This window comes from Lycium ferocissimum, chromosome 2 (genome assembly GCF_029784015.1).
Source record: "Lycium ferocissimum isolate CSIRO_LF1 chromosome 2, AGI_CSIRO_Lferr_CH_V1, whole genome shotgun sequence".
Taxonomy (NCBI): domain Eukaryota; kingdom Viridiplantae; phylum Streptophyta; class Magnoliopsida; order Solanales; family Solanaceae; genus Lycium; species Lycium ferocissimum.
The window spans coordinates 66686927-66711615 of NC_081343.1; the positions used below are offsets into that span (position 1 = coordinate 66686927).

At 36.1% G+C, this 24689-nt stretch overlaps 2 protein-coding genes across 2 annotated transcripts; both read right to left on the bottom strand.

Moving 5' to 3' along the window:
* Nucleotides 1-855: 855 nt before the first annotated feature.
* On the bottom strand, nucleotides 856-4835 carry LOC132048337 (L-ascorbate oxidase homolog). The gene is made up of 7 exons (XM_059439244.1): nucleotides 4692-4835; nucleotides 4486-4595; nucleotides 4090-4360; nucleotides 3889-3988; nucleotides 2862-3207; nucleotides 1914-2279; nucleotides 856-1284 (listed from the first exon to the last, which is right to left on the bottom strand). The coding sequence occupies exons 1-7, from the start codon at nucleotides 4833-4835 to the stop codon at nucleotides 1011-1013; spliced, it is 1611 nt and encodes a 536-aa protein (XP_059295227.1). The 3' UTR covers nucleotides 856-1010.
* Nucleotides 4836-10035: 5200 nt separating this feature from the next.
* Nucleotides 10036-13514, bottom strand: LOC132046945 (L-ascorbate oxidase homolog). The gene is made up of 9 exons (XM_059437792.1): nucleotides 13369-13514; nucleotides 13091-13272; nucleotides 12891-13000; nucleotides 12384-12654; nucleotides 12026-12122; nucleotides 11570-11915; nucleotides 10817-11182; nucleotides 10648-10726; nucleotides 10036-10425 (listed from the first exon to the last, which is right to left on the bottom strand). The coding sequence occupies exons 2-9, from the start codon at nucleotides 13232-13234 to the stop codon at nucleotides 10222-10224; spliced, it is 1617 nt and encodes a 538-aa protein (XP_059293775.1). The 5' UTR covers nucleotides 13235-13272; nucleotides 13369-13514; the 3' UTR covers nucleotides 10036-10221.
* Nucleotides 13515-24689: the final 11175 nt, after the last annotated feature.

Sequence of the window (24689 nt, forward strand, 5' to 3'; positions counted from 1 at the left end):
AAACTAATAACGTAGAAACAATGAGTAGCAAAAAAGAATTGTCAAGAGATCTTAAGAATGATTTTACAATACAACCATATCATACTCTTATATAGAGAATTGATAGCCGATACCAAACATGCATGGGAAAACAATGTGTCCATCCATTTAGGAAGCCAATTTCTTAATGAAATAGGAAAAGGAAATGCTTAAATCCCAATCCCTATTCATATGGGATTACACTTTAGGAAATTATTAATAACAATAAAAAATTAAGATCTTTTAATTTTATTTGGTTTCTTGTAAACTTGATGTCCTATAATTTTTCAATCATTTGCATAAGACATCTTAAATGTAAGTTGAAGGGTGATGCAGTATCCGAAAACATTAAATTAATGTTTCGAGTTTTCTATTTTATTTCTTCTGGACATATAACATTTCGGACTTAGATTGTCCCTATTCATTTAGGCATGATTTTAAGAAGCTTCCTTAAATTAAAGCTATTCGATCTTTTTGGGCATCTATCCATAAACTGAAATTGGTAATATTGAGCTTATTTTCTACCATTTTTATGGTATTTATTTAAAATTACATCTCAAATAACTATTGCAGTAACAACTAATTAGTTTAACAAATTATAGTAGGTTACGTACCTTGTTTTCTAGATTATCAACCTACATTTATAATAGAAGTTATTTATTTGGTTGTTAAGTAACCTAGTAATGTAAATTTTCTTTATATGAGGTTTGTTTGGGAAGGGGGGCGCGGGGGCGGGGGGGGGGGTTGTTAGACGTAGACAAAAGTGATAGGACTACTATTGTATTGTGATTATTATATCTAGAACAAATATAAGCATAAAATAAAACCTGTGTCATTCTATAAGAACTTCCCCTCTTCTTAAATGTACTTCTTTTACAGTCACACCCTCGCAACTGAATCAGAAAATGGGGGAAATTAAAAAGAGAGAGAAGAAAAAGAAAAAGGAGAGCGATTGCATCAACTGAGTGAATTGACGTAAACATCTCCTAGTGCTAGTGTTTGGCCTTGCCACAGAGAAGGGCATTTGGTGGAATATCATACTCGGTGTAAAGGCTATGTTCGGTATTCCATACTCTGAAATATGTTTCCTGTCCTAAGTATCTCCTTGGCCATACTGCAGACCTTAAATTCCACATTCCTTTGTTGTCTAATGACACCAATATTGTACTCCATGAATTTGGATACACCTGAATAGTGTATCTGGTTGTGGCATCCACTAAATTGTACCTTCTCCTCATTGTTGTGTTCCACACGCCAGGCCCATACCTTCATAAACATAGAACAAGCAAATGATAAGAGTGAGCAAGCTTATAAATTTAGATCACTACATGTACAACAGTTAACAAATTTTGAAAATAAAATACTTGTAGTATTAATAAAACTTAAAGAAAATGCTTTGAAAATTTTGTACAAATGACACCAGGCGGCCACTTGTAGCAACCATATTTAAAACATATTCGATTTTTAAAAACTATTTAAAGTTTAGCCAGTTTTTTTCCAACTTGCTAACTTAATCTGCTGCTGCTGCTTCTTCTTCTTGAATGTATGAAATTGGGCTCAGTCAAGCTTAATTTCATTTTCTCATGTCTAAATTCTGAAAGTTCAATGTTCAAATTCAGACTTTTGGTGTGAAGTTAGGCCCTGTTAGAGCCTAAATTCAGAATAAGGTTCAAATTTTATATTCCTTCAGGTCTGAAGTTGGACTCTGTCAAAGCCTAACTTCAAACCTGAGAGTTTGATTTTCAACTTCAAACCCATAATTTTAAACTTTAGACTCGCATGTCTAAAGTCTATTTAGAGACGGCTAAACTTTAAACTTGGTAAATCTGAGCTACTCTTTGAATAGAGGTCCTAAAAACGACTATTTGCGCACTTGGCCTTGAAAATTAGCATACCCGACAGTCCAGAAATCATAGCCATCAAGGTGATAATACTGGACAGAATTCTCATTGTTCTGGAAGACAATCTCGACGAAGTCATGGAGAGTGAAGTTAAAGACAGAAGTGGCAAGAACCATTGCCCCACGTGGAGGATTGTCGCTGATTTTGTTCAGCTGAAAAACTCCAGGAATGTTGAAATAGTCAGCAAGCTTCAATGGAGTGTCTGGGTTGATGTAAGAGATCTTATTTATAGCATAACGTTTCTTTCCATTGTTTTTGCCAGCAGAATTTGCGAGTACTAATGTCCTTGTCACTGGGATTGTCCCATAATGGAATGCTCCTTGTGGATTCGGCCTCGCAGCATTTGCCGTCAAGTTCCATCTTCACCACAGGGCCAAAAAAAATGTCAGAGCAATATGTTTTTTTTGTTTTGGTGTTGAAAACAGAGCAATATGTTGATAACGTAAAAGAAATTTTACATTTTCAATTTAATTTAACATATTATAGCACGATTTATTATATTTTTCAGGTTAATAGATCATGTTTCTTTTACTTTCTTGATTTTTGTTCATAGTCAGATCAATACACATAAAAAAAAGTTGTCCCAATTTATAGGGGTACCATTAGAATTTAGAGAGTCATTTTTTTATTTTTGACCATGAATTCAAACATGAAATCTTTGAATTTTTCAACACAAAGTTTACATAGTTGAAAACTAAAGAAAATGTATTATAGGCCACTATAATTGACAATTCAAAATATTATAAAGACATGAAAAAACTGTGGTCAAAGAAAAAATCGCTTGACTCTTAAAATTCAAAACGTACCACATAAATTAGGACATAGGAATATTACATTTAATGTAACCCGACAGCGTAAAAATAATATAGCCCTCAAATAGTATATATGAGAACTTAAAGTCAAGTAATAAAAGAGAAAAAACAATTACATGAATGCACATACCTAATGGTTCTGGCTTGCTTCATTGACCAATGTACATGATTAGTAGGACCAATAGGCAGGGGTTTTGAGGCAGGGGTATTAGAACCTTGATAGTGAAGGATGGCAGTTGCTGTGAGAATTGGCTTAGTGAAACGAGTTGAAGCCACAATAAAATAATCTTTGGGTTTGGCATGTAAAGTCAACAGAAAAGCCATGGATTGGCCAACATGAATATCCAAGGATTCATACACTTCTTGCATTGTGTGTGATCCTTCCACTTCCACCAGCTTTAACGAGTGACCTTGGATCCTAAAGTTTATTGATGTTGTTAATCCCACATTCGACACCCTAAATAAGTATGTGTATCCTGAAAACACACAACATGAAACACAAAATGGATTAACAAATAACAATTTGGTTAACATCATCTAGGAAACTAAACTAAATAGAACTTTTTCTTGAAAAGCCTATTAGGCGTAAGTTAATTCAATGCAGCAATGGATCTAGGATTTTACAACCTATTTGATTAACTGGATTTGAAATTTATTATTTGTAATTATTTAGTGAATTTTTTTTTCTTTCATATACATAAAGTTTGAGCTAAAATTATTGGATTCAGATAAATCCCCTAAGATATATACTCTATATCCACATCGGCTTCAAGGATTCGTACTGTAAAAAATGGATCAAATTAAAGGTCTAACTTAATACTCCCACATTCTCAATTTATGTGACACACTTTTCTTTTTAGTCTGTCTTAAAAAGAATGTCACTTTTTATAATTAGAAACAACTTAACCTTAAACTCTTTTACCCTTAATGAAATGATTTATAGGCACACAAATGCCCAAAATTTGTTTTAGACCACAAATTTCAAAAGTTTTCCTATCTTTTTTAAACTTTGTGTCAAGTCAAACAATACATAAAATTCATAAATTGAGACGGACAGAGTAACAAAAGCTAGCTCATGAGCTAAGTATCGGCTAAAACAACATAATTAGAAGATGGCATCTTATTTCCTCAACCAACGTGGGATACTTAACGTGTACCTTTCAAGCCGGTGAACTTAAGAGAATTAGGTCGTCCATTAATGAGCAGAGCATCTGGAGGAGGAAAAGATTTCCCCTGGTCTAACCTTTGCTGCAATACCTGTAATTGTAGGCAAGAAAGTCAACCATTTGTATGTCCTTATTTGCAATCAAATTATTTAATTATAATTAGTAACAGAAAATTATGAGATTAATTGGAACCTTGTTATCCGTCTTCCACCAGTCACTAACAAGCACAGTGAATTGCTCAAAAGGTTTTGGGTATGGGACTGGAATAACAACCCTTGCTAATATGTTAAATCCTCCAAAACCACCCGCAGCTCTATGCATTAAAGTGGATGGAAAATATGTAAATGTTCCAATTTGATCTTTCATTTGCATTTTGTAGGTCCATTGGCTATTTGGTGGGATTGGACAATTTGTACCAAGAACTCCATCTTGCCATGAGGTCTTTCTTTGTTTCACACCGTTCCTGTTGATTAATTCACATCACAAAATTAATTAAGAGTTTAAATATTTACACAATTCACTTAAAAATTATTTGTCCCCCGTTGTATAACAAAAATTTGACTTGAATGTAAAATTTCGGCGACGCACCATGTTAAGAGCAAACGATCATCCAGCTTATTAATGACCGTAACCACAACGTTGTCATTAGTTACAACGTTAAGGGTAGGACCTGGAAACTGCCCATTAATAAGGATTCCCTGCATGAATTCAAAAAAAGATTATGTATATGTTAAACTTAAACTATAACAAATGAATATTACGTATAACAAAAATTAAGATGGTAGAAATATTACCCTTTGCTTGACTCCAAGAGGAGAGACTTGACCATAGGTAACAGTCCAAGTTTCATATACGTACGGGTCTTCAGCCCTCACGATGGAAGAACTCAACAAGACCAAAACTCCAAGTAAAAATTGCAGGAATATGACCCGTCTCATTTCTGCACACACACCCGCAAATAATTCTATGTAAGGTCGTTTTTTTTCTCCAAGAAAGTAGTCTCACGTCAATTGCTAAATGAAGGTATTTGGTTTCTCTCTCTGTTTTGTTTAGCAAAACAAAAAGAATTTAAGTATGCTGAGCGACAGCGTCAAATATATATTTTACACAATCAAAAGCTTAAAAGGCAATTGTAGGTAATTTCACTTAATAACATTAATTTGTAATCTAGAATAAATGGAGTAGTAAGTAACGTGCTATGACATGTTAAATTACACTGATAGTGTTAAAATTCATTACACTGATAGTGTTAAATAAATTAAATCCAATTGGATGTGTTATGGTCATCTGGAAGTGATTCCATTACTTTTTCAGAACTTTCAGTATAAAGCTCGCTAGGAAATCACTAAAATGATGGACTAGAATAAATGTAAAATGTCGGACTATAAAATACAAGTGAAAAGTGAAACATTTGACAAGAAAGTACACGTGAACTTCTCCATTTAGGACCAATGAGAAAAGTGAAACAAAGAATGTAGTCAAAACACTTACCATTAATATTATAGGTAATAAAGTAAGGAACAAATATGAATCTCCTCAGGTGATTGAGGAGATATAAGAAGGAAACAGAATATGGATGTCAAGGTGAGTAATTGAAAGAGTGTGTATATATATAAGAAAGGTGATTGCGGGAAGCTAAAGTTGCCACAATTAGCTACGCAAAAGCCATGAGAGTGTTGACATGCATGCACGCACAATTCGAGAAGAAATCTAAAGCTCATCTACGGCGCACTTTATGCTAATTAATTAATGCCTCTTCCTTAACCTTTGGCTTCACTTATAATAGTAGGTATATATACTATATTTGGAAGTTTACAAGTCCGCCTAAGGGCGAAACTTTGGATCTAGACTTCTAGTTAGACTCATTATTTAAGTGTAAGAAGTACTCTGTCCTGTTTATATTATCTAATTGTTCCGATTTTAAAGGAATAGTCATTTCGACAAGTCAAATAATTTGTTTCAAAATGTTTAGCGTTTTAGAAAATTCAAAAGTCAATTATTATTCTTCAAATCTACCCAGTGCAAATCTAGTGAGATATACTACGAGATATAGCCATATGATTAAGACTGTTAAGGTCTTTCTTAAGCAGTGTGCAACACCTAAGACAGATAACATGGACATGATATAGTACCTTTTAAAATTGTTGCACATCGATCGTTTAATTAAGAAAAACATTTACATAATAGTCTTAATAATAAGTGTTTGCCTTAAGTGGTTAGCTTAATTAACAGTCCACTAATTAGAGCAGTAATGGTAGATTCAGAAAAATCTAATAAATGACTTTTTTTTTTCGTATAATGTCAAATATTTTGAAACTAATTCAGTATTATAAAGCAGCTACTCCCTATGTCCCAATTTACGTGACAATTTTCGCTTATCTAAATTCAATTTGACTAATCTTTGAGCTAAATTAGATTAGATCAACTCAATATTTAATATATATAACAAAAAGTATTATAAGTTGCAAAATTCTTCTCATGTCACTATAATGAAAAAATACATTTTACAATGTTGATCAAAGTTCACATAATTTAAATCTCGAGAATGAGAAAGTTCACATCAATTAGTACGGAAAAAGTAGTATTTAGGACCGGAGCAAGAATTATTTTAAACAACTCTTCATGAATATTTGCCTCTCCAGTTAAAGTTGTTAGAATGTTTTTGAAAACCTATGTGTTTGTCTTTCAGATTCGAAGGCGTCGGTGGTGAGAAGAGAATTAAAAGGGAAGAATTTCGAAAAGCGAGAACGATGCATCCAAGAACGGATCATCATTAATCGGTGCGCTAAGTTTCAACTCAACCAAAATAATGTAGATTATTTAATTAATTGAAAGAAGTGAGACTGTATGTTGAATTAATTTGGTAAATAGTAGCTTTAATTAATACCACCCATCACAAAGAAAACATGCCTAAAGGATCTTGCTTAAGATTTGAAGTATCACATGCAAACAATAAACGAAGACAGTGAGAGGGTTTTTTGGATCCAGAAAAAAGCAACCTCTTATAAACATAGTCCCTGAAAACTTTAAACATCTAAATTAATGGTACTAAATTTTGTGAAATTTCTTGACCGATCTGGCGGAAAAATATTTTGACTTTTTGCTATTTGCAAGTATTCATGAGATAATTAACATGAAATGTGGAAATCCATCTAACTGGATTATAATAATGACGTAATCATTAAATTCCAATCATAGCACTAGAATTTGAATTACTACTGACATAATCACGATTAAGTAGTCCTGAAAACACCATCCATTTACTTGACCCTTCATCATAATTTCCACTTTCTCGAGGGCTGTAGCTTGCAGTGTCAGTACTACTAGGTATTTCATGAGAGACGCAAAAGTAGAATCACTAAAATATAAGATTGAGCATCAAATGTCAACATTAAATTTTTGGAAATTGACTTTTATTAGTTTGCGTCCAGAATATTGAATTTGTAATTAAATTAGGAAAAATCATTTATCAACAATATTAAGATTCTAAAATTTCCAAGTTATTTCTTATCAATATAGGTTGCATATTACTTATTACTACTAGAATTTCTAAAGTGATGATTTTTTAAACTAAAGCGACAGTTAAAGGGGGAGGAAGAGAGTAGAAAACAAAGAAGAAAACGAAAATAAAAGCTCAACAACATAGAATACAATTATGCAAAAAATATAGTCCTGTATGTGTGTGCGTGCACTTTGGAATCCATGTTACTTGAAACAATGCTAGTAGTATGGAACAGTTGGCGCCAACATTGACGTCCATGTCAAGTTTGAATCCCTTTTCCATCAATATTTTTGAATTCATAGAATCAGAAGACCTTCTCTTAAGCAATATATACCTTTAGCAATTACCAATATCCGTGTTTCTCGTACTACTCGTGTTTTAAGAGAATATTTACAAGTGTTTTAATTTAAAAGGTTTACTAAAACTAAATTATTAATTAAGCATTTCATAAGATGTGTTTGGTATCCTCTTCTAATATTTTACAACAAATCGTTCCTCGAATCTTCTTCTTACCTCTATGCTAACTCTGAAAAATACAAAATGCTAAATTTTACCTCCTCCTAATAATAATTTATATAAATTAGGACTCTTTAAATTGGACTGGTGGCATGGATCTATAAAATGTAATTAATTGTAAAAATATACAAGAGAATTACAATGTAAAGATCAATCTCGTATATTGTAAGTTCTACCATATATCTCTTTAATATTCTCGTCTGAAGCACTAAAATACTGAGACAAAGAAGTTAAGAAGTGCTCCCTCCGTTTCAATTTATAGGTTGGTGTTTGACTAACATGAAGTTTAAGAAATAAACGAACACATTTGAGGTCGGTCTTAAACATTCCATGACATATCGGTGGCTATAAAAGCATGTTATTAAGGATATAATGATAAGTTTAAAGTTAATTTTAGGCTTAATGCATATGCGGTCCCCTAAACTTGTCATTTTTTTCCATTTAGCACCTTTCAAGTAAGTGTTATTCTGTTTTTTCGAACTCCGAACTTAGCGCCATGTGTCTATCAAACACAATCCGACTTACATAACATATATGGTGAATTTTAATTTTTTTAACCTTGCGCATGAATATCAATCGCGTCCTAGGTGGAAAATTCAACCAATTAAAACACCCTATCCATTTTAATTATACACATCAGATATTAAGTTTTTTTTTTTTAGTTTTCAGTTTTGGTTTCTTATTTTTCAATGTTTATTTTTCAGTTTTGGGTTTTTATTTTCCAGTTTTTCTTTTCAGTTTTGGTTTCTTATTTTTCAGTTTTAGCTTTTAGTTTTTATTTTCAGTTTAGTTTCCAATATTGATTTCTAATTTTTTTAGTTTTGTTGTTTGATTGGTTTAAGTGGTGGTTCTTCACTTATATAACACAGTAGCACACTTCTTCATATCTGATGTGTATAACTAAAATGAGTGGGGTGTTTTAGTTGGTTGAATTTTTTGACATTCACGCGCAGGCTAAAAAAAATGAAACTCGCCATATATGCTATGTAAGCCGGATTGTGTTTGATAGACACACTTGAGGCCAAGTTCAGGGGGTTCAATAGGAATAACACTTAGTTGAGGTATCAAAATGGAAAAAAGTAGACAGTTTAGGGGGCCGCAAATGCATTAAGCCTTAATTTTATTTCTAAATATTGAAAGGTATCATCGTTTTTGAAATAGATTAATAAGAAAAGATTGTCACGTGAAATGGAACTGGTGAAATACTTGAGATTTAAATCAGGGTCCTAATTAATCCCACTCAAACATCCTAATTCTCTTGTTTACCTTAAAAACCATGAAATAAAGTAGAGAAATCAATAAAAAGAAAGAATAAATAAATGAAATTATTATATCAAGAGACAAAGAAGTATTTGATTGGGTTAGGAAATCAAATGGTCTCTTTGGTGTTGGACAACAAAGACAACGTAGTTGTAGACTTGTAGTCTACCTAGCCCAAATGTCTCAAATACTTTTTCTTGGCCAAGTAAAAACAGCTGGCCTAGTTTACCAATTTGGTCTACTGCCAGCCAGCTTGTGCATAACATATTAGCTCAATTTATCGACCGAAAGGCCAGATCCCCTTTCCCCTAATTTATGTTTTTTTTCCCTTCTTGTTAATACTGTACATAAATTATGAAATAAAGGTTCAATAGATGTTTAAAGTCATTTGAAAGAAATGCAAGTACAATCAGGTCATTTTAGCAATTTGTCCACTACTAAGGCAGCATGCATCTGATTGGATGCGTCAGAAGAGAACTCTTTTTCTCTAATTGCTTGGGGTAAAAAACCGTGGAATTTTTAAGGCATAAGTCATTTTTACCTGTTGTAGCAAGTAAGTGATAGTGTAAATAAATTATTTACACTGATAGTATATATAAATCAATTTTCTAAGGAGGAAAGTTCAGTAAGGAGAAAGAAAAGAAGGGCTTGTTTGAAAACTCTCTTTGATTACAAGTATGTTAGATCGAATATATGAATCCTCCTTTATTCATTTAACCCAACTCAATTCATCGCATTCTATAAGGTATATCATATTTTTAATGCAGATAAAGGATTCTCCAAGTTCGCTACACCGACCCCTCCAAGTATACGCAATAATTTTGAAGACAAAAGTTTGCTCCTTAGAACTTGCGCACGAATTTATGTAGCAATGAACTTCGTATTAGCTGCATTTCAAAAACTAGTGTAGCCAACAACCATAAGAAAGAATACAAAGTAATGTGATTACAACATAAGCAGCCAAGTATTATCTTTTGCCGCAATCTCTCTAGTCAACCTCTCATGACCAGTAAAACAAAAGCCGATATATATAGGACTCATCCCAATTAAGGATGTCGCCCAGCAGCTTTGCCACAAAGAAGAGCATTAGTAGGTATGTCATATTCATTAGCTAGACTTTGGGTTGGGTTGTACACCCTCAGGTACACCTGCTGCCCAAGATATTGTTTATCCCACATAGCTGACCTCAAATTCCACATTCCTTGGTTGTCCAATGACACCAATATAGCAGTCCAAGATTTTGGATATACCTGCAAGAACCATTTCGTGTCATACTTAGAACTATAATTTAAGTTATATACATGTCAGTGTAAAGAGTTGTTTTTACAAGATCATTGTAGTTTAACCTATTATAATAGGTTAGTTACCATTCGTATGTTATTTCCAATCAATGCCCTTATAAGTTGACACAATTGTGCAAATACTTTTTACAATATTCATGCATAGAACTTAAACTCTGAAATTGAAGTTACCTGTGTAGTATGTCTAGTCAGAGCATCAACAAGATTGTACTTATTTCTACTTGCTTGTGTCCATGTGCCAGCTCCGAAACTGCAGATTTTTAGCAATAGTTAAGGATTAGAACAGTTTTCCCATATGATCACTAGGAGAAATGAAGAACTTTGAAGTATTATGACATACCCTGCAACCCAGAAATCATAGCCATCAAGATGCCAGGACTGCATGGTGGCTTCATTGTTTTGGAAAACAATTTCGATGAAATCATGGTGAGAAGCTGGAAAAACAGCTGTGGCTAAGTAAGGTGAACCGCCAGAGGGAAAAGCTTGAATGGAGTTCAAGCTGAATACTCCGGGGATGTTGAAGTGATCAGCAAGCTTTAGTGGAGTATCAGGATTAACATAAGAGACACTATTGACAGCATATCTCAACTTTCCGTTGATAATAGGTGCTGAATTAGCCATCACAAAAGTCCTTGATATTATAATTTTTCCATAATGGAAAGTACCCTGAGGATTTGGCCTAGCTGCATTTGCTGTCAGATTCCACCTTCAATTCAGACAAAAAGAGAATTAGGCCATGGAGAACTATAAACAATATGTTCTTGAAATGCTTCCTAATCATATGTTAATTACATTTTTGAACCGCTTCAAAAAATAGCCAGCAAATGTATATGTTTTGTATATTAAGTAATAATACATATAATATACATATTGTATACATTTAATATACAAGTAATGTACATAATGAGTGTATACTTTTGTATGGTTAGTGCCTTCAATTAATTTTGGCCAATGGGCCAAAATGAAACAAACCCTAATTTCCTCTAATCTTAACTTAACCAAGACTCTATTATATGTTAATTGTTTAATTCATCAATGTACTAGTGCAACAAACCAGTGAATATGCATGACAATTCTTGTGGATAAAAGGTACCTGAATGTTCGGGCTTGCAACATAGACCAATGCATTTGGCCGGTTGGAGCAGGTGGCACAGGTCCAGAGACAGGCGTCCGAGAGTTAGTGTAGTGGAGAACTGAAGTGGCAGTAAGAGCTATCCTGGAGAACCTAGTAGACGCAACAATGTAGTAGTCCTTTGGAGGCTGGTCCAATGTAACAAGGACAGACAAAGATTGACCAACATGGACATCAATAGAATCATAGATGTTCTGCAAGACGTGGGATCCTTCAACCTCGACAACCCTCATCTTGTGGCCCTGAATTCTGAAGTTAATGGAATTTTTCAAACCTACATTTGAAATCCTGAACATATATGTTTTTCCTGAAGATGGAAAGACACATGGTGTTAAAGAGTTGTTCTAATTGAGGATTAGTAACCATTCAGTAAATCAAAGACCACAGCAGAAAATTTCAAGAAATGCTGAGAATGACCTTGATCACCAGCAAAGGTAGACTGCTTTTGTCCATTTATGAGGAGACCATTTGGGTATGGAAGAGACTTCCCTGAGTCCAATAATTGCCTCAATACCTACAAGTACCAAAGAAAACATATTGAAAACATCACGAAATTGGACAATAAACTCTTCTACAGTCAGACCTCTCTATAACAGTCATCCTTTATAACAACATTTCACTTGTCATGTTATATTATATTATATGTTCTCTATAACAACATTTCTCTATAATAGCCAAAAAATTATCCAGACAAATGATGCCTATTATAGACTTTAGACTAACTAAATTACTATCTAATATGAGAAAATGCAAGAAACAGGCCAGAGGCTCTGACCTTATGGCTGCTCTTGTACCAATCACCAATAAGTAAACTGAAATCTCCAGCAGGTTTAGCATATGGAACTGGGATTACGGATCTTGCATACACATTAAGTGCACCGAAACCTCCAACAGCTCTGTGCAATTGAGTTGAAGGGAAGTATGTATAGCTTCCAATCTGGTCTTTCGTTTGGAACTTGTAAGTGTAATTTGAATTTGGAGGAATGGGACAGTTAGTTCCCAAAACTCCATCTTGCCAAGAGTTCTTCCTTTGTTTGATCCCATTCCTAAACAGGAAAGACATGTAAGACTTTATACTCTTATCCCAACATATCTATCACTATGACTATTAAAAAAAAAACTCAAGACAGTATATTGCTCAGCTCATAGAACAAATATGTCAACAAAATACTACTCTTTTGGAATGTCTATGAGATTAATAAGAAATATTTAGACCAAATTCAAGCAAAGAGCAACATTATGTAAGCATACATTTTGAGAACAGATTTGAAAAGAGACTCACCATGTCAAGAGAAGAGGTTCATCCAACTTATTAATCAGGTTGAGGATTACATTGTCATTTGTGACAAGATCGAGTCTTGGACCAGGAAATTGACCATTAATGAGGATCACCTATAAGTTCAAACATAGAAAACTCATCAGAAATTCAAGTTCTTGATTAAGCATACCGGCTATCAGTAGAAAAAGGGAAACAGTAAGAACCTGCTGACGAACACCAAGAGGAGAAGCAGTTCCATAAGAAACAGTCCATGTGAAATATTTATAAGCATCCTCTGCTTTTACAACAGAGACACTCCAAAAGACCAAGATTCCACAAAGCAAATGAAGCAGAGCAACTTTCCCCATTGCAGCAATGCTTAAAGAATGAACACTCAAAACCCCTTATACGTGCAAATTCCCAATTCACATAATAATTACTCAAACAGATCAAATGTACATTAACAGATTTCAGTAACCAAAGTTATAGAGAAATGGAAATAATACCAGGTTTGAGTGGGAATGAGCTAAGTATACTTCTAAAAATAGAAAGAATGAACAAATCAAGAATGTATCTGTGTTATAGATCTAGAAAGGATTGTGTAAGCAGCACATAAATAATGTGAGGAAGTTGCCAAAAAAAGAGCTTCAGTTGATGGGCCTATATAGACAATGCCAACTTCATCTTCGGCGCACTTCACGCGATTCCGCGTTATTATTACTACTAGACATTACCCGGTTTATTTTGCTTTTGATTCACTTTTGTTTTTTTCCTTGTTTTGCTAGTTGTAAAGAAGACTGGAAAAACAAGATTAGTGGAAGTTGAAAGTTAACTACCCCAGAAATCTCGCCGCCCATCCTGTCAAATATTAGACCTTTTTCTTAAGGATTTCATGTAAAATTGTTTAATAGTATCATATTTTACCATGGTAAAAATTTCTAGGCGTTCTCACCTCTCTCTTTTTTTTTCTTTTTTTTTTTCCACTTAATAATGGTTAATTTCTATGTATTCTCACCTTATTTTTTCACTTAATTATGGATGCGTTTGTATATATACTATCTAAGAAATGTGAATAAGCACACAGCTGGGCGTCAACATGCCAGCTTGTGCTGTGTGCTTATTCAAAAGTAATTTTGATGTTTCTGCTCAGGCTCCGCCACATCAGCACGTCTATGTTTGTGTGCGTATGTGATTTCCACATTTTGCTATTGTGGACCCTCTTTTGTCTTTCCTTTTCACATCGCTTTGGCCTCAAAATAGGCTTTGAGCTTTTCTTTTTCTTACTGTGTAAAAATATTGCCCACATTTTTAATAGAAAGAACCCAATCAACAGAACATGTAATATTATCATACCTATAAACTGAACATGTAATATTGATATACTTTTTAAGGAATATTCCACACTTAGCTCTCTATTGATTTACTTGGGTTGGCTAATGATGAAATTAACATTATATTTTTAGGAAAAAGTCCTGAATAAAATTTTAAATTATTTTTAAAAAAAATTAAAATATCTGGAAATATTAATAGAGTAAAAACCTGTTTCTCAAAGGATAGTCACTACTCGAAATTTATACTCCTATAATACCAAATAAAAATTATTTTGTATATCAATTCAATATTCATACAAAAATTAACCATCAATTTTAACATTGTCACCTGCGCTTGGGCCCGTACACAGCACGGGATTATATAACTAGCAGGTAATGTGCCTTATAACATTTGATTATGTGATAGCAGTACTTATCAATTGACGTTTATTGGAGAGATTTTACTTGTTACCAGTTGGTATCATTTTTTACAAACTGTTATTCAACGTAGAGATATACATGTGTTTGTTGGTTAAGATTTATCTAAAATTATTTTTTAAGCAATCTAATAGTATAATTATCTTTTATATCATCAGTGCATAAAATTTAAATATATTTAATAAGAAAAAGGAGTTTCAACTTGAAGAACAGTTGTCAAGATAGTCCATAGAATTTAAAGTCGTAACTTTGCAGTTTGAATTGCAAATTGCGCTATCAAAATTAGAAACTTAAAATTTTATTTTTTCACTTTATTTCTAAATGTATTTCACTTTTTTTTTTTCTTGCCTTTAATATGTGAAGTGTGTAAATATAGTAGGGGTTGAGTTGGATCTGTTGTTTAATTGGGAGTGTTGAGTGTTGAGTGTTGAGAGATTTGAATACGGGGACGTGAGCCCTCTGAAAATTTTTAAAAGCAATCCAGCATGCTATTGGCTTAATTTCCTGGGGTAGCCGACACTACCACTTGCTAGTTTCTTTTCTCCTTTAGTTTTTTCTTTTTAATCTTTTATTGCTAGTTTCTTTTTTTTGGTTTGCTCTCCCTTTAGTGCGGCTGAAAATTTATATATTTTAAAAGATGTAGTCAGTTAATTCCTGAGAATCGATGTCAGCTTTCACATGTATATTGTATGGTCAGAAATCAGAATCCAAAAAGCTTCATTATCCTTTTTTGAAAAAAAAAAAATTAATCATTTTCTTCCTATAATACTACTACTTCTTTTTAAAATTTTATCAAATTAATGTCCATATAGCTAAAAACTTACTTTTGAGCCTAAATTTAGGCAATTATAGAGATCCAAAAAAAATGTTAGTAATACTATTTGTTTTGAGAACAACTCATTAATGAACACCAACATCCAAGAAGATTGTTATGACTTCAAAGTAGAAAATTTGTCAAATCTAACAATGACTCTTGAAATTTAAGCGACCCCTACACCTCCAGAGGCGGTGGTAGTACAATACTTATGCTTTCCTTCCATTTACTTTTACTTGTTTATTATATTAAAAATAATTATCTATTTTTACATGTTTAACCTAAAAATTAAAAAATAATTTATCATTTTATATCTATTTTAGAAAGGAGAAAAAAAAGAGGTAATATCGTGTAACACCTCGTATCTTTAACCTAATATTACGATCCTAGACTTGACAAATAGATAAAGGATGTGAGAATTGCAATTTCCCTGTTCAGTTGTAAGATGGGGGTTTACGCCTATGAACAGTGACCGTATTTAAATGTGCCGTAAACCAAGTCGTAAACGATGCCGATGATTTCTGAAGATTCGGAATTTGACATTTGAATTTTACATTGTTAAATACGGATCGTATTTCAAAATATGGCCCGTATTTCAAAACGTATTTGGAATTTGGGAAAACTTCCTTGATGAAAGTTGTGAGCTTTGAAATACCTTTCCAACGGTATATTATGAGGGTCAAACGGACGTCCGTGCAATGAGTTATGGCCATTTTATGAAGAGAATAGCAAGCCCTTTCGAATACGGCCGTATTCAGATATTTCAAAATACGCCAGTATCGTGTCTTTGCACGTAAACTACAATTTTCCAGAACAGTAGATATTAGTCCATATCAGTTCAAATCATTATTTTTCATTCCTTCAAGCCCTAGAACGACCTCCTACCCTCTCCCATCATCAAGAACACCAAGGTAAGCCTACTCTAATTATTCCAACTCAATTCTAACATATACTCTAATGATCTAAATAAGAAATTATCATTCCTAAAACTAGGGTTTTCAAGAAAACCCATCTCAAGATTCAAGAATTCAAGATTTTGGAAATCCTCTTCAAAGCTCAAGTCTTTAATTCAAGTTTTGGAGCGACTAAGATATGTAGAACTTCCATCCACATGTGGGAATCTCTACGTTCTTCCCCATGCTCCGTTTCTTGATATCCATGAAGTTCAAACCCTTGGCATTAAACCCAACATATTGGTAGCCCATAGTTATGTATTTATGTACATGAATTACGTATCTATATTCGTTATTGTATTCCTAATCTTCCATTACGGTTATTAGGAACCCTAGCTTAATCCATGAATCATGAATTCTTCCTCATGTATTCTCATTATGTTTATATGAAATTTTATGATTTTATGTAGCAAGTTACAAGCATGTTTTCAAGTCAATTATATATATATAATTATGAACTATTGTTATTAAATGAATCAAGAACATGTTTGCAATACTATGACAAGTTATCTTATGAAACCATATTACAAGATATTTCATGAAACCATGTTACAAGTTATTTCGCGAAATCATGATTACAAGTTATTTACAAGTTATTTCACGAAAATCATGGGCTTCTTAGCCAACTATATCATGTTCATGTTTTTGGGATTGCTTAGTTAACCGAGAAGGCTCAGATAGCCTGAAACTACGTCGCCACCGTAGGATAAGGGTTGTCAGCAAGGAGGCAACACCTTCATTATGCAGTTTGGATCCTTACATGCTTATTATTACTTAAATCCCATATCCCCTAGCAAGGTGTGAGTGTTCTCCTGGTAGGACGCAAGTACCAGATCATGTTGTCGGTGACACTATAGCATTCCCCACGTTACAAGAAGCTTTATATATATGTATTTTCATTGAATTACTGTTTTCAGACTTTACTCACGTTTCATGCTCATGTTCAAGTTACATTCAGTTTCAGTTCATGTCCTATACCTATGTTGTGCCATGTTCTTCATTTCAGTAGGTTTTACATACTAGTACTATTCACCATGTACTAACGTCCCTTTTGCCCGGGCCTGCACTTCGCGGTGCGTATACCGATTTTAGAGCATACACACACGCGCAAGAGGATCACCTCAGTTATCGCCTTATTGGTGAGCCCCACTCCTCTCGGGGTTCAACATGGAGTCCGTATTAGTATGCGTTTATGGTAGTCCGTGGCCATGTCCCGGTAGTTAGTATTCGGACATGTTTTAGAGGTTTCATAGACGAGATATTAGTTCAGAGTCGGTTATGTTTTCATGTTTGCGTACTATTACGTTTTCATGAACTTTCATGCTATGAGATAATTTCAAGACTTTATTCCGCAAATTATATTTTCATGATTTATTTAAATTGCATCATATAGATATATTGTTTTGATGCCCATGTTGACAAGCAAGCCATGAGGTTCGCTCGGACACATGCAAGCAAGGCCCGAGTGCCGTGTTACACCCAGGCCATGGTTCGGGGCGTGACAAAGCTTGGTATCAGAGCCAGGTTCAAGTGTCTTTAGGGAGTCTATGAAACCGTGTCCAGTGGGGTCACTTTTATATGTGTGAGGGCCCCATACATATAAACAGTTGACCACCAAGACATTCAGGATTGTCTCACTTCTTTCATATTCTAGATCGTGCAGTTAGAGCAGTACTTTTAGGATGTCTTTCTAATTCGTGCGTGTACGTATTTTCAGAAAATGCCTGCGAAAAGAAAATACACCAGAAAGGCTACAGCCACTAGCCAAGGGGCTACTGCGGAAGCAACTCGCGAAGAGACGTCCGACTCAGAATATATCCAACCGCTCCTACCGTTACACCTCCTCGATTCGGATGGGGATGTTAGGAGTGCTATCAATATGCTCACACAAGATGCGGCCCAACGTCAGGAATCTGGGTCAAGTTCAGGAAATAATGGAGAGTCTTCTAAGACTAAGGATTTCCTCAGAATGAATCCCCCAGTCTTCACGGGGACAAAGAAAGACGAAGACCCTCAGGACTACATTGATGCTCTTCAGAAAATCTTCAGGATTATGACAGTTACAGAAACTGAAGCAGCTACTTTTGGAGCTCATCAGCTGCAGAGCATTGCTAACACATGGTATGAATCTTGGGAATTGTCCCGAGGTGAGGATGCACCTGGCTACATGGGATAAGTTTTCAAGTGCATTCCTAGACCACTTCATGCCAGTAGAGGTCAGGGAAGCTAAGGCTGAGCAATTCCTGAAGCTTAAGCAGAATGGCAGGTCGGTTCAGGACTACTATTTGGAATTTGTCAGTCTGGCTAAGCATGCTCCACATATGGTACCGGATATGAGGGCGAGAGTGAGAAGGTTTGTTGGAGGACTTGATTCCCATTTGTATGATGGGGCCAACATTGCTGCACAGAATGGGGGAATGACCATCTCCAAGATGGTTGCTTTCGTACAGGGCAATGAGACAAGGCTAAAGGAGGAGGAAGCCTTGCAGAAAGAGAAAGACAAGGAGTTCAACAAGAAGGTCAAGTCTACCTGTTCAGCGGAACGGAAACAGAAATTCTTTAAGAACAGGTCGGCAGGACTGCTCCGTCCACTAGTGTGATTTTCAAGTTCAGGAAAGATAACCGTCAGCAGAATTTCAGGTCGCCAGGCTCCCAGTCTCAGGCCAGTGTGACTCAGAGTAACTTCACCAATCCGATTTGTTGTGGGAAGAGGCATCGGGGGAGTGCCGCTCCGGGATCGAATATTTGCTATGGGTGTGGCACGGGCCATGTTCACCGAAATTGCCCTTCAATCGACAGGCACGGGGAGGTAATCGGACTCAGTCAATAAATTCATCGGTTCCTCACAATAACCAAACTCAGGCAGGACGTGCACCAGCTAGATCCGGCAACACAAGCGGTGGCCCAAACCTTTTGTATGCTTTGACCGGGCGTCAGGATATCGATGCTCGTACTGATGTTGTCACAGATATACTCACCGTTTTTAGTTTCGATGTTTATGCTCTCATGGACCCTGGATCCACCCTATCCTATGTCACCCCTTATGTTGCTAGGAAATTTGGTATTGAACCTGAAAAGCTAAAGGAACCTTTTGAAGTGTCAACATTGGTGAGTCATCATAGCCCGACGTGTCTATAAGGGCTGTCAGGTCGAGTCTATCACATGAATAGACCCATGCCTACGAGTTAGAAATGGTAGATTTTGATGTAATCATGGGCATGGATCGGTTATATTCATGTTATGCGTCAGTTGATTGTAGAACCAAAGCTGTAAATTTCAAGTTTCCTAATGAGCCAGTCTTAGAGTGGAAGGGTGATTCAGTAAGTCCTAAGGGTAGGTTTATTTCTTACCTCAAGGCAAGAAAAATGGTGTCTAAGGGTTATATCTATCATCTCGTTCGGGTTAGGGATTCAGCTTCCCGCACCCCAACTCTTCGCCGGTCTCGTTGTTAATGAGTTCCCGAAGTCTTTCCGAGGATCTTCCTAATCCCTCCCGATAGGGAAATTGATTTCGCACCGACCTACTCCAGGTACAAAACCTATATCTATTCCACCTTATAGGATGGCTCCAGCCGAATTACGAGAGCTTAAGGCTCAACTCAAAGATCTTCTAGACAAGGGTTTTATCCGACCCAGTGTCTCTCCATGGGGTTCAGCTTTTTCGTGCGCAAGAAAGATAGTTCTTTGCGTATGTGCATTGACTATCGCCACCAATAAAGTCACGATCAAGAATAAATACCCTCTTCCACGAATAGATGACTTATTTGATCAGCTTCAGGGTGCCCAATGTTACTCCAAGATAGACCTCCGATCAGGTTACCATCAGCTTAAGGTTAGGGGACAAGATATTCCTAAGACAGCCTTTTAGAACCAGATATGGTCATTCCGAATTCTTGTGTCATGTCCTTCGGTTTGACCAATTAAGATTTATGGACCTCATGAATAGAGTCTTCAAGCCATATCTCGACCTCTTTGTCATTGTCTTCATAGATGATATCCTCATTTACTCCCGTAGTGAGGCCGAGCACGTAACACCTTCGTATAGTTCTTCAGATTCTCAAGGACCGCAAGTTGTATGCAAAATTCTCTAAGTGTGAATTTTGGCTCAAGTCAGTAGCCTTCTTAGGTCATGTGATTTCTGGTGAGGGTGTTCAGGTTGACTCTCAGAAGATTGAGGCCGTTAAGAATTGGCCCAGACCCACATCAGTTTCAGATATCCGCAGTTTCTTGGGTCTAGCAGGCTATTACAGACGTTTCGTGGAGGGGTTTTCGTCTATTTCAGCACCATTGACAAAGCTGATGAAGAAGGAAGTTAAATTTCAGTGGTCAGATGCCTGTGAGCGCAGTTTCGAGGAATTGAAAACGAGATTGACTTCTGCGCCAGTTTTGACTCTACCAGAGGGAACCGAAGGGTTCGTGGTTTATTGTGATGCTTGGAGTTGGTCTCGGATGTGTCTTAATGCAGCATGGTAAGGTTGTAGCTTATGCATTTCGTCGGCTCAAGGTTCACGAAAAGAATTATCCGACTCATGACCTAGAGTTGGCTTGTTTGTAGTTTTTGCACTTAAGATATGGCGTCATTATTTGTATGGAGTGCATGTTGATATTTTACGGATCATAAAAGCCTGCAGTATATCTTCAAGCAAAGGGAGCTGAATCTTAGGCAAAGGAGATGGCTCGAATTGCTAAAGGATTACGATGTGGATATTCTTTACCATCCGGGGAAAGCGAATGTTGTAGCTGATGCTCTTAGTCGGCGTTCCATGGGAAGTTTAGCCCACGTGGACGTAGATAAGAGAGTTATGACAAAGGAAGTTCACCGTTTGGCCAATCTTGGAGTTCGAATTTTGGACTCCGAGGATGGTGGTGTGGTTGTCCAAAATAGGGCTCTTTTCTCTTTAGTCGTCGAAGTCAAGGAGAAACAGTTTAATGATCCCTAAAAAAGCTGAAAGAGGGATTCACAAGATAAGACGACTGCTTTCGAACAAGGTGGGGGAGATGATGGTACCTTGAGGTACCGAGGTAGATTGTGTGTTCCGGATGTAGATGGGCTCGTAGAACGAATCATGACAGAAGCTCACAACTCCAGGTATTCCATTCACCCAGGTTCTACTAAGATATACCATGATCTTAAGGAGATTTACTGGTGGAACGATATGAAGAAAATGTGACAGATTTTGTAGCTAAGTGTCCGAATTGTCAGCAAGTGAAAGCTGAACACCAGAGGCTTGGTGGCTTGGCTCAGAATATTGATATTCCTGTCTGGAAATGGGAAATGATCAATACGGACTTTGTATCAGGCCTACCTCGTTCAGCTAGGAGACATGACTCTATTTGGGTGATCGTTGACAGGCTTACTAAGTCGGCACACTTTTTACCAGTCAAGACCACAGATTAGTAAGATTATGCCAAGCTGTATGTTAATAAAATTTTCAGATTGCATGGGACCCCGTTGTCCATTATTTCGCATCGTGGTGCTCAGTTCACGACGAACTGGAAATCCTTTCGAAAGGATTGGGTACCAAGGTGAACCTCAAGACTTTTTCATCCAAGACAGATGGCTGGCAGAGCGTACTATTCAGATCCCGGAGGAAATGTCGAGAGCATGCGTCTTGGATTTCAAAGGTAATTGGGATGATCACTTGCCTTTCATCGAGTTTTCCTATAATAACAGTTATCATGCTAGCATTGGGATGGCACCGTTTGAAGCTCTGTATGGGCGAAGGTGTAGATCACCAATTGGTTGGTTCGAAGTTGGTGAAGCAGAGTTGTTAGGACCAGACTTGGTTTATCAAGCTATGGAGAAAGTCAAGTTAATACATGAGTGTTTGAAAACGGCTCAGAGTCGCCAGAAGTCTTATACAGATGTGAGGCGAAGGGACTTAGAATTTTCAGTTGATGATTGGGTATTCCTTAAAGTCTCACCCATGAAGGGTGTTATGAGATTTGGCAAGAAAGGGAAGCTCATTCCCGCATATATGGACCTTGCTACGATTCGCGAAAGGTCGGTCTAGTAGCCTATGAACTTGAGTTGCCACAAGATTTGAATGCCGGACATCCCGTGTTTCATGTGTCCATGTTGAGGAAGTGTGTAGGGGACCCGTCGTTGGTTGTTCCTGTTGATACTATAACAGTTAAGGATGGTTTGACTTATGAGGAGATCCCCGTAGCTATTCTTGACCGTCAGGTTCGCAAGTTGAGAACCAAGGAAGTAGCCTCAGTGAAAGTCCTGTGGAGGAGTCAGAAGGTTGAGGAAGCTACATGGGAAGCCGAAGAGGATATGAAATCCAAGTACCCATTTTTGTTTGAACAGCAAGCAGAGAACTCTCAAGGTAACTTTCCATAACCCGTGTCATGTTATGTCTCATGTCATTTATCCAGCGCTCATGTTTCATGTCTCATGCCAGAGTATCCATGTTTTCATGTAATCACATCATTTCATGCCTCATGTTTCATGTCATGTTTTCTTCACATCGTGTATTCAAGCCATGCCCAGCCATATTCTTAACCATGACCCATCATTCGAGGACGAATGATCCTAAGGGGAGATATTGTAACACCTCGTATCTTTAACCTAAGCTTTGACCATGATCCTAGACTTAGAGAAGTAGATAAAGGATGTGAGAATTGAAATTTCCCCCGTTCGTTGTAAGACGGGGGTTTACGCCCATGAACAAGTGACCGTATTTCAAAGATACAGCCGTAAACCAAGTCGTAAACCGATGCCAGGATTTCGAGCATTCCGGAATTTGACATTTGAATTTTACATTATTAAATACAGATCGTATTTCAAAATATGGCCCGTATTTCAAAACGTATTTGGAATTTGGGAAAACTTCCTTGATGAAAGTTGTAGAGCTTTGAAATACCTTTCCAACGGTATATTATAGGGGTCAAACGGACGTCTGCATAATGAGTTATGACCATTTTATCGAAGAGACGCAAGCAGCTCCTTTTAATACGGGCCGTATTTCAAAATACGGCCAGTATTTCAAAATACGGCCAGTACTGTGCTGGACGTAAACTACAATTTTCCGTAACAAAGTAGATATTCGTCCATATCGCTCAAATCATTATTTTTCATTCCTTCAAGCCCTAGAACGACCTCCTACCCTCTCCCATCATCAAGAACACCAAGGTAAGCCTACTCTAATTATTCCAACTCAATTCTAACATATACTCTAATGATCTAAATAAGAAATTATCATTCCTAAAACTAGGGTTTTCAAGAAAACCCATCTCAAGGTTCAAGAATTCAAGATTTTGGAAATCCTCTTCAAAGCTCAATTCTTTAATTCAAGTTTTGGAGTGACTAAGGTATGTAGAACTTCCATCCACACGCGGGAATCTCTCTACGTTCTTCCCCATGCTCCGTTTCTTGATATCCATGAAGTTCAAACCCTAGGGCATTAAACCCAACATATTGGTAGCCCATAGTTATGTATTTATGTACATGAATTCGTATCTATATTCGTTATTGTATTCCTAATCTTCCATTACGGTTATTAGGAACCCTAGCTTAATCCATGAATCATGAATTCTTCCTCATGTATTCTCATTATGTTTATATGAAATTTTATGATTTTATGTAGCAAGTTACAAGCATGTTTTCAAGTCAATTATATATATAATTATGAACTATTGTTATTACTCATGAATCAAGAACATGTTTGCAATACTATGACAAGTTATCTTATGAAACCATATTACAAGATATTTCATGAAATCATGTTACAAGTTATTTCGTGAAATCATGATTACAAGTTATTTACAAGTTATTTCACGAAAATCATGGGCTTCTTAGCCAACTATATCATGTTCATGTTTTTGGGATTGCTTAGTTAACCGAGAAGGCTCAGATAGCCTGAAACTACGTCGCCACCGTAGAATAAAGGTTGTCAGCAAGGAGGCAACACCTTCATTATACAGCTTGGATCCTTACATGCTTATTATTACTTAAATCTCATATCCCTAGCAAGGTGCGAGTGTTCTCCCGGGTAGACGCAAGTACCGCATCATGTTGTCGGTTACACTATAGCATTCCCCACGTTACAAGAAGCTTTTATATATATATATATATATATATATATATATATATATATATATATTTTCATTGAATTACTGTTTTCGTACTTTACTCACGTTTCATGCTCATGTTCAAGTTACATTCGGTTTCGGGCTTCATGTCCTATACCTATGTTGTGCCATGTTCTTCATTTCGAAGCAGGTTTTACATACTAGTACTATTCACCATGTACTAACGTCCCTTTTGCCGGGGCCTGCACTTCGCGGTGCAGATACCGATTTTC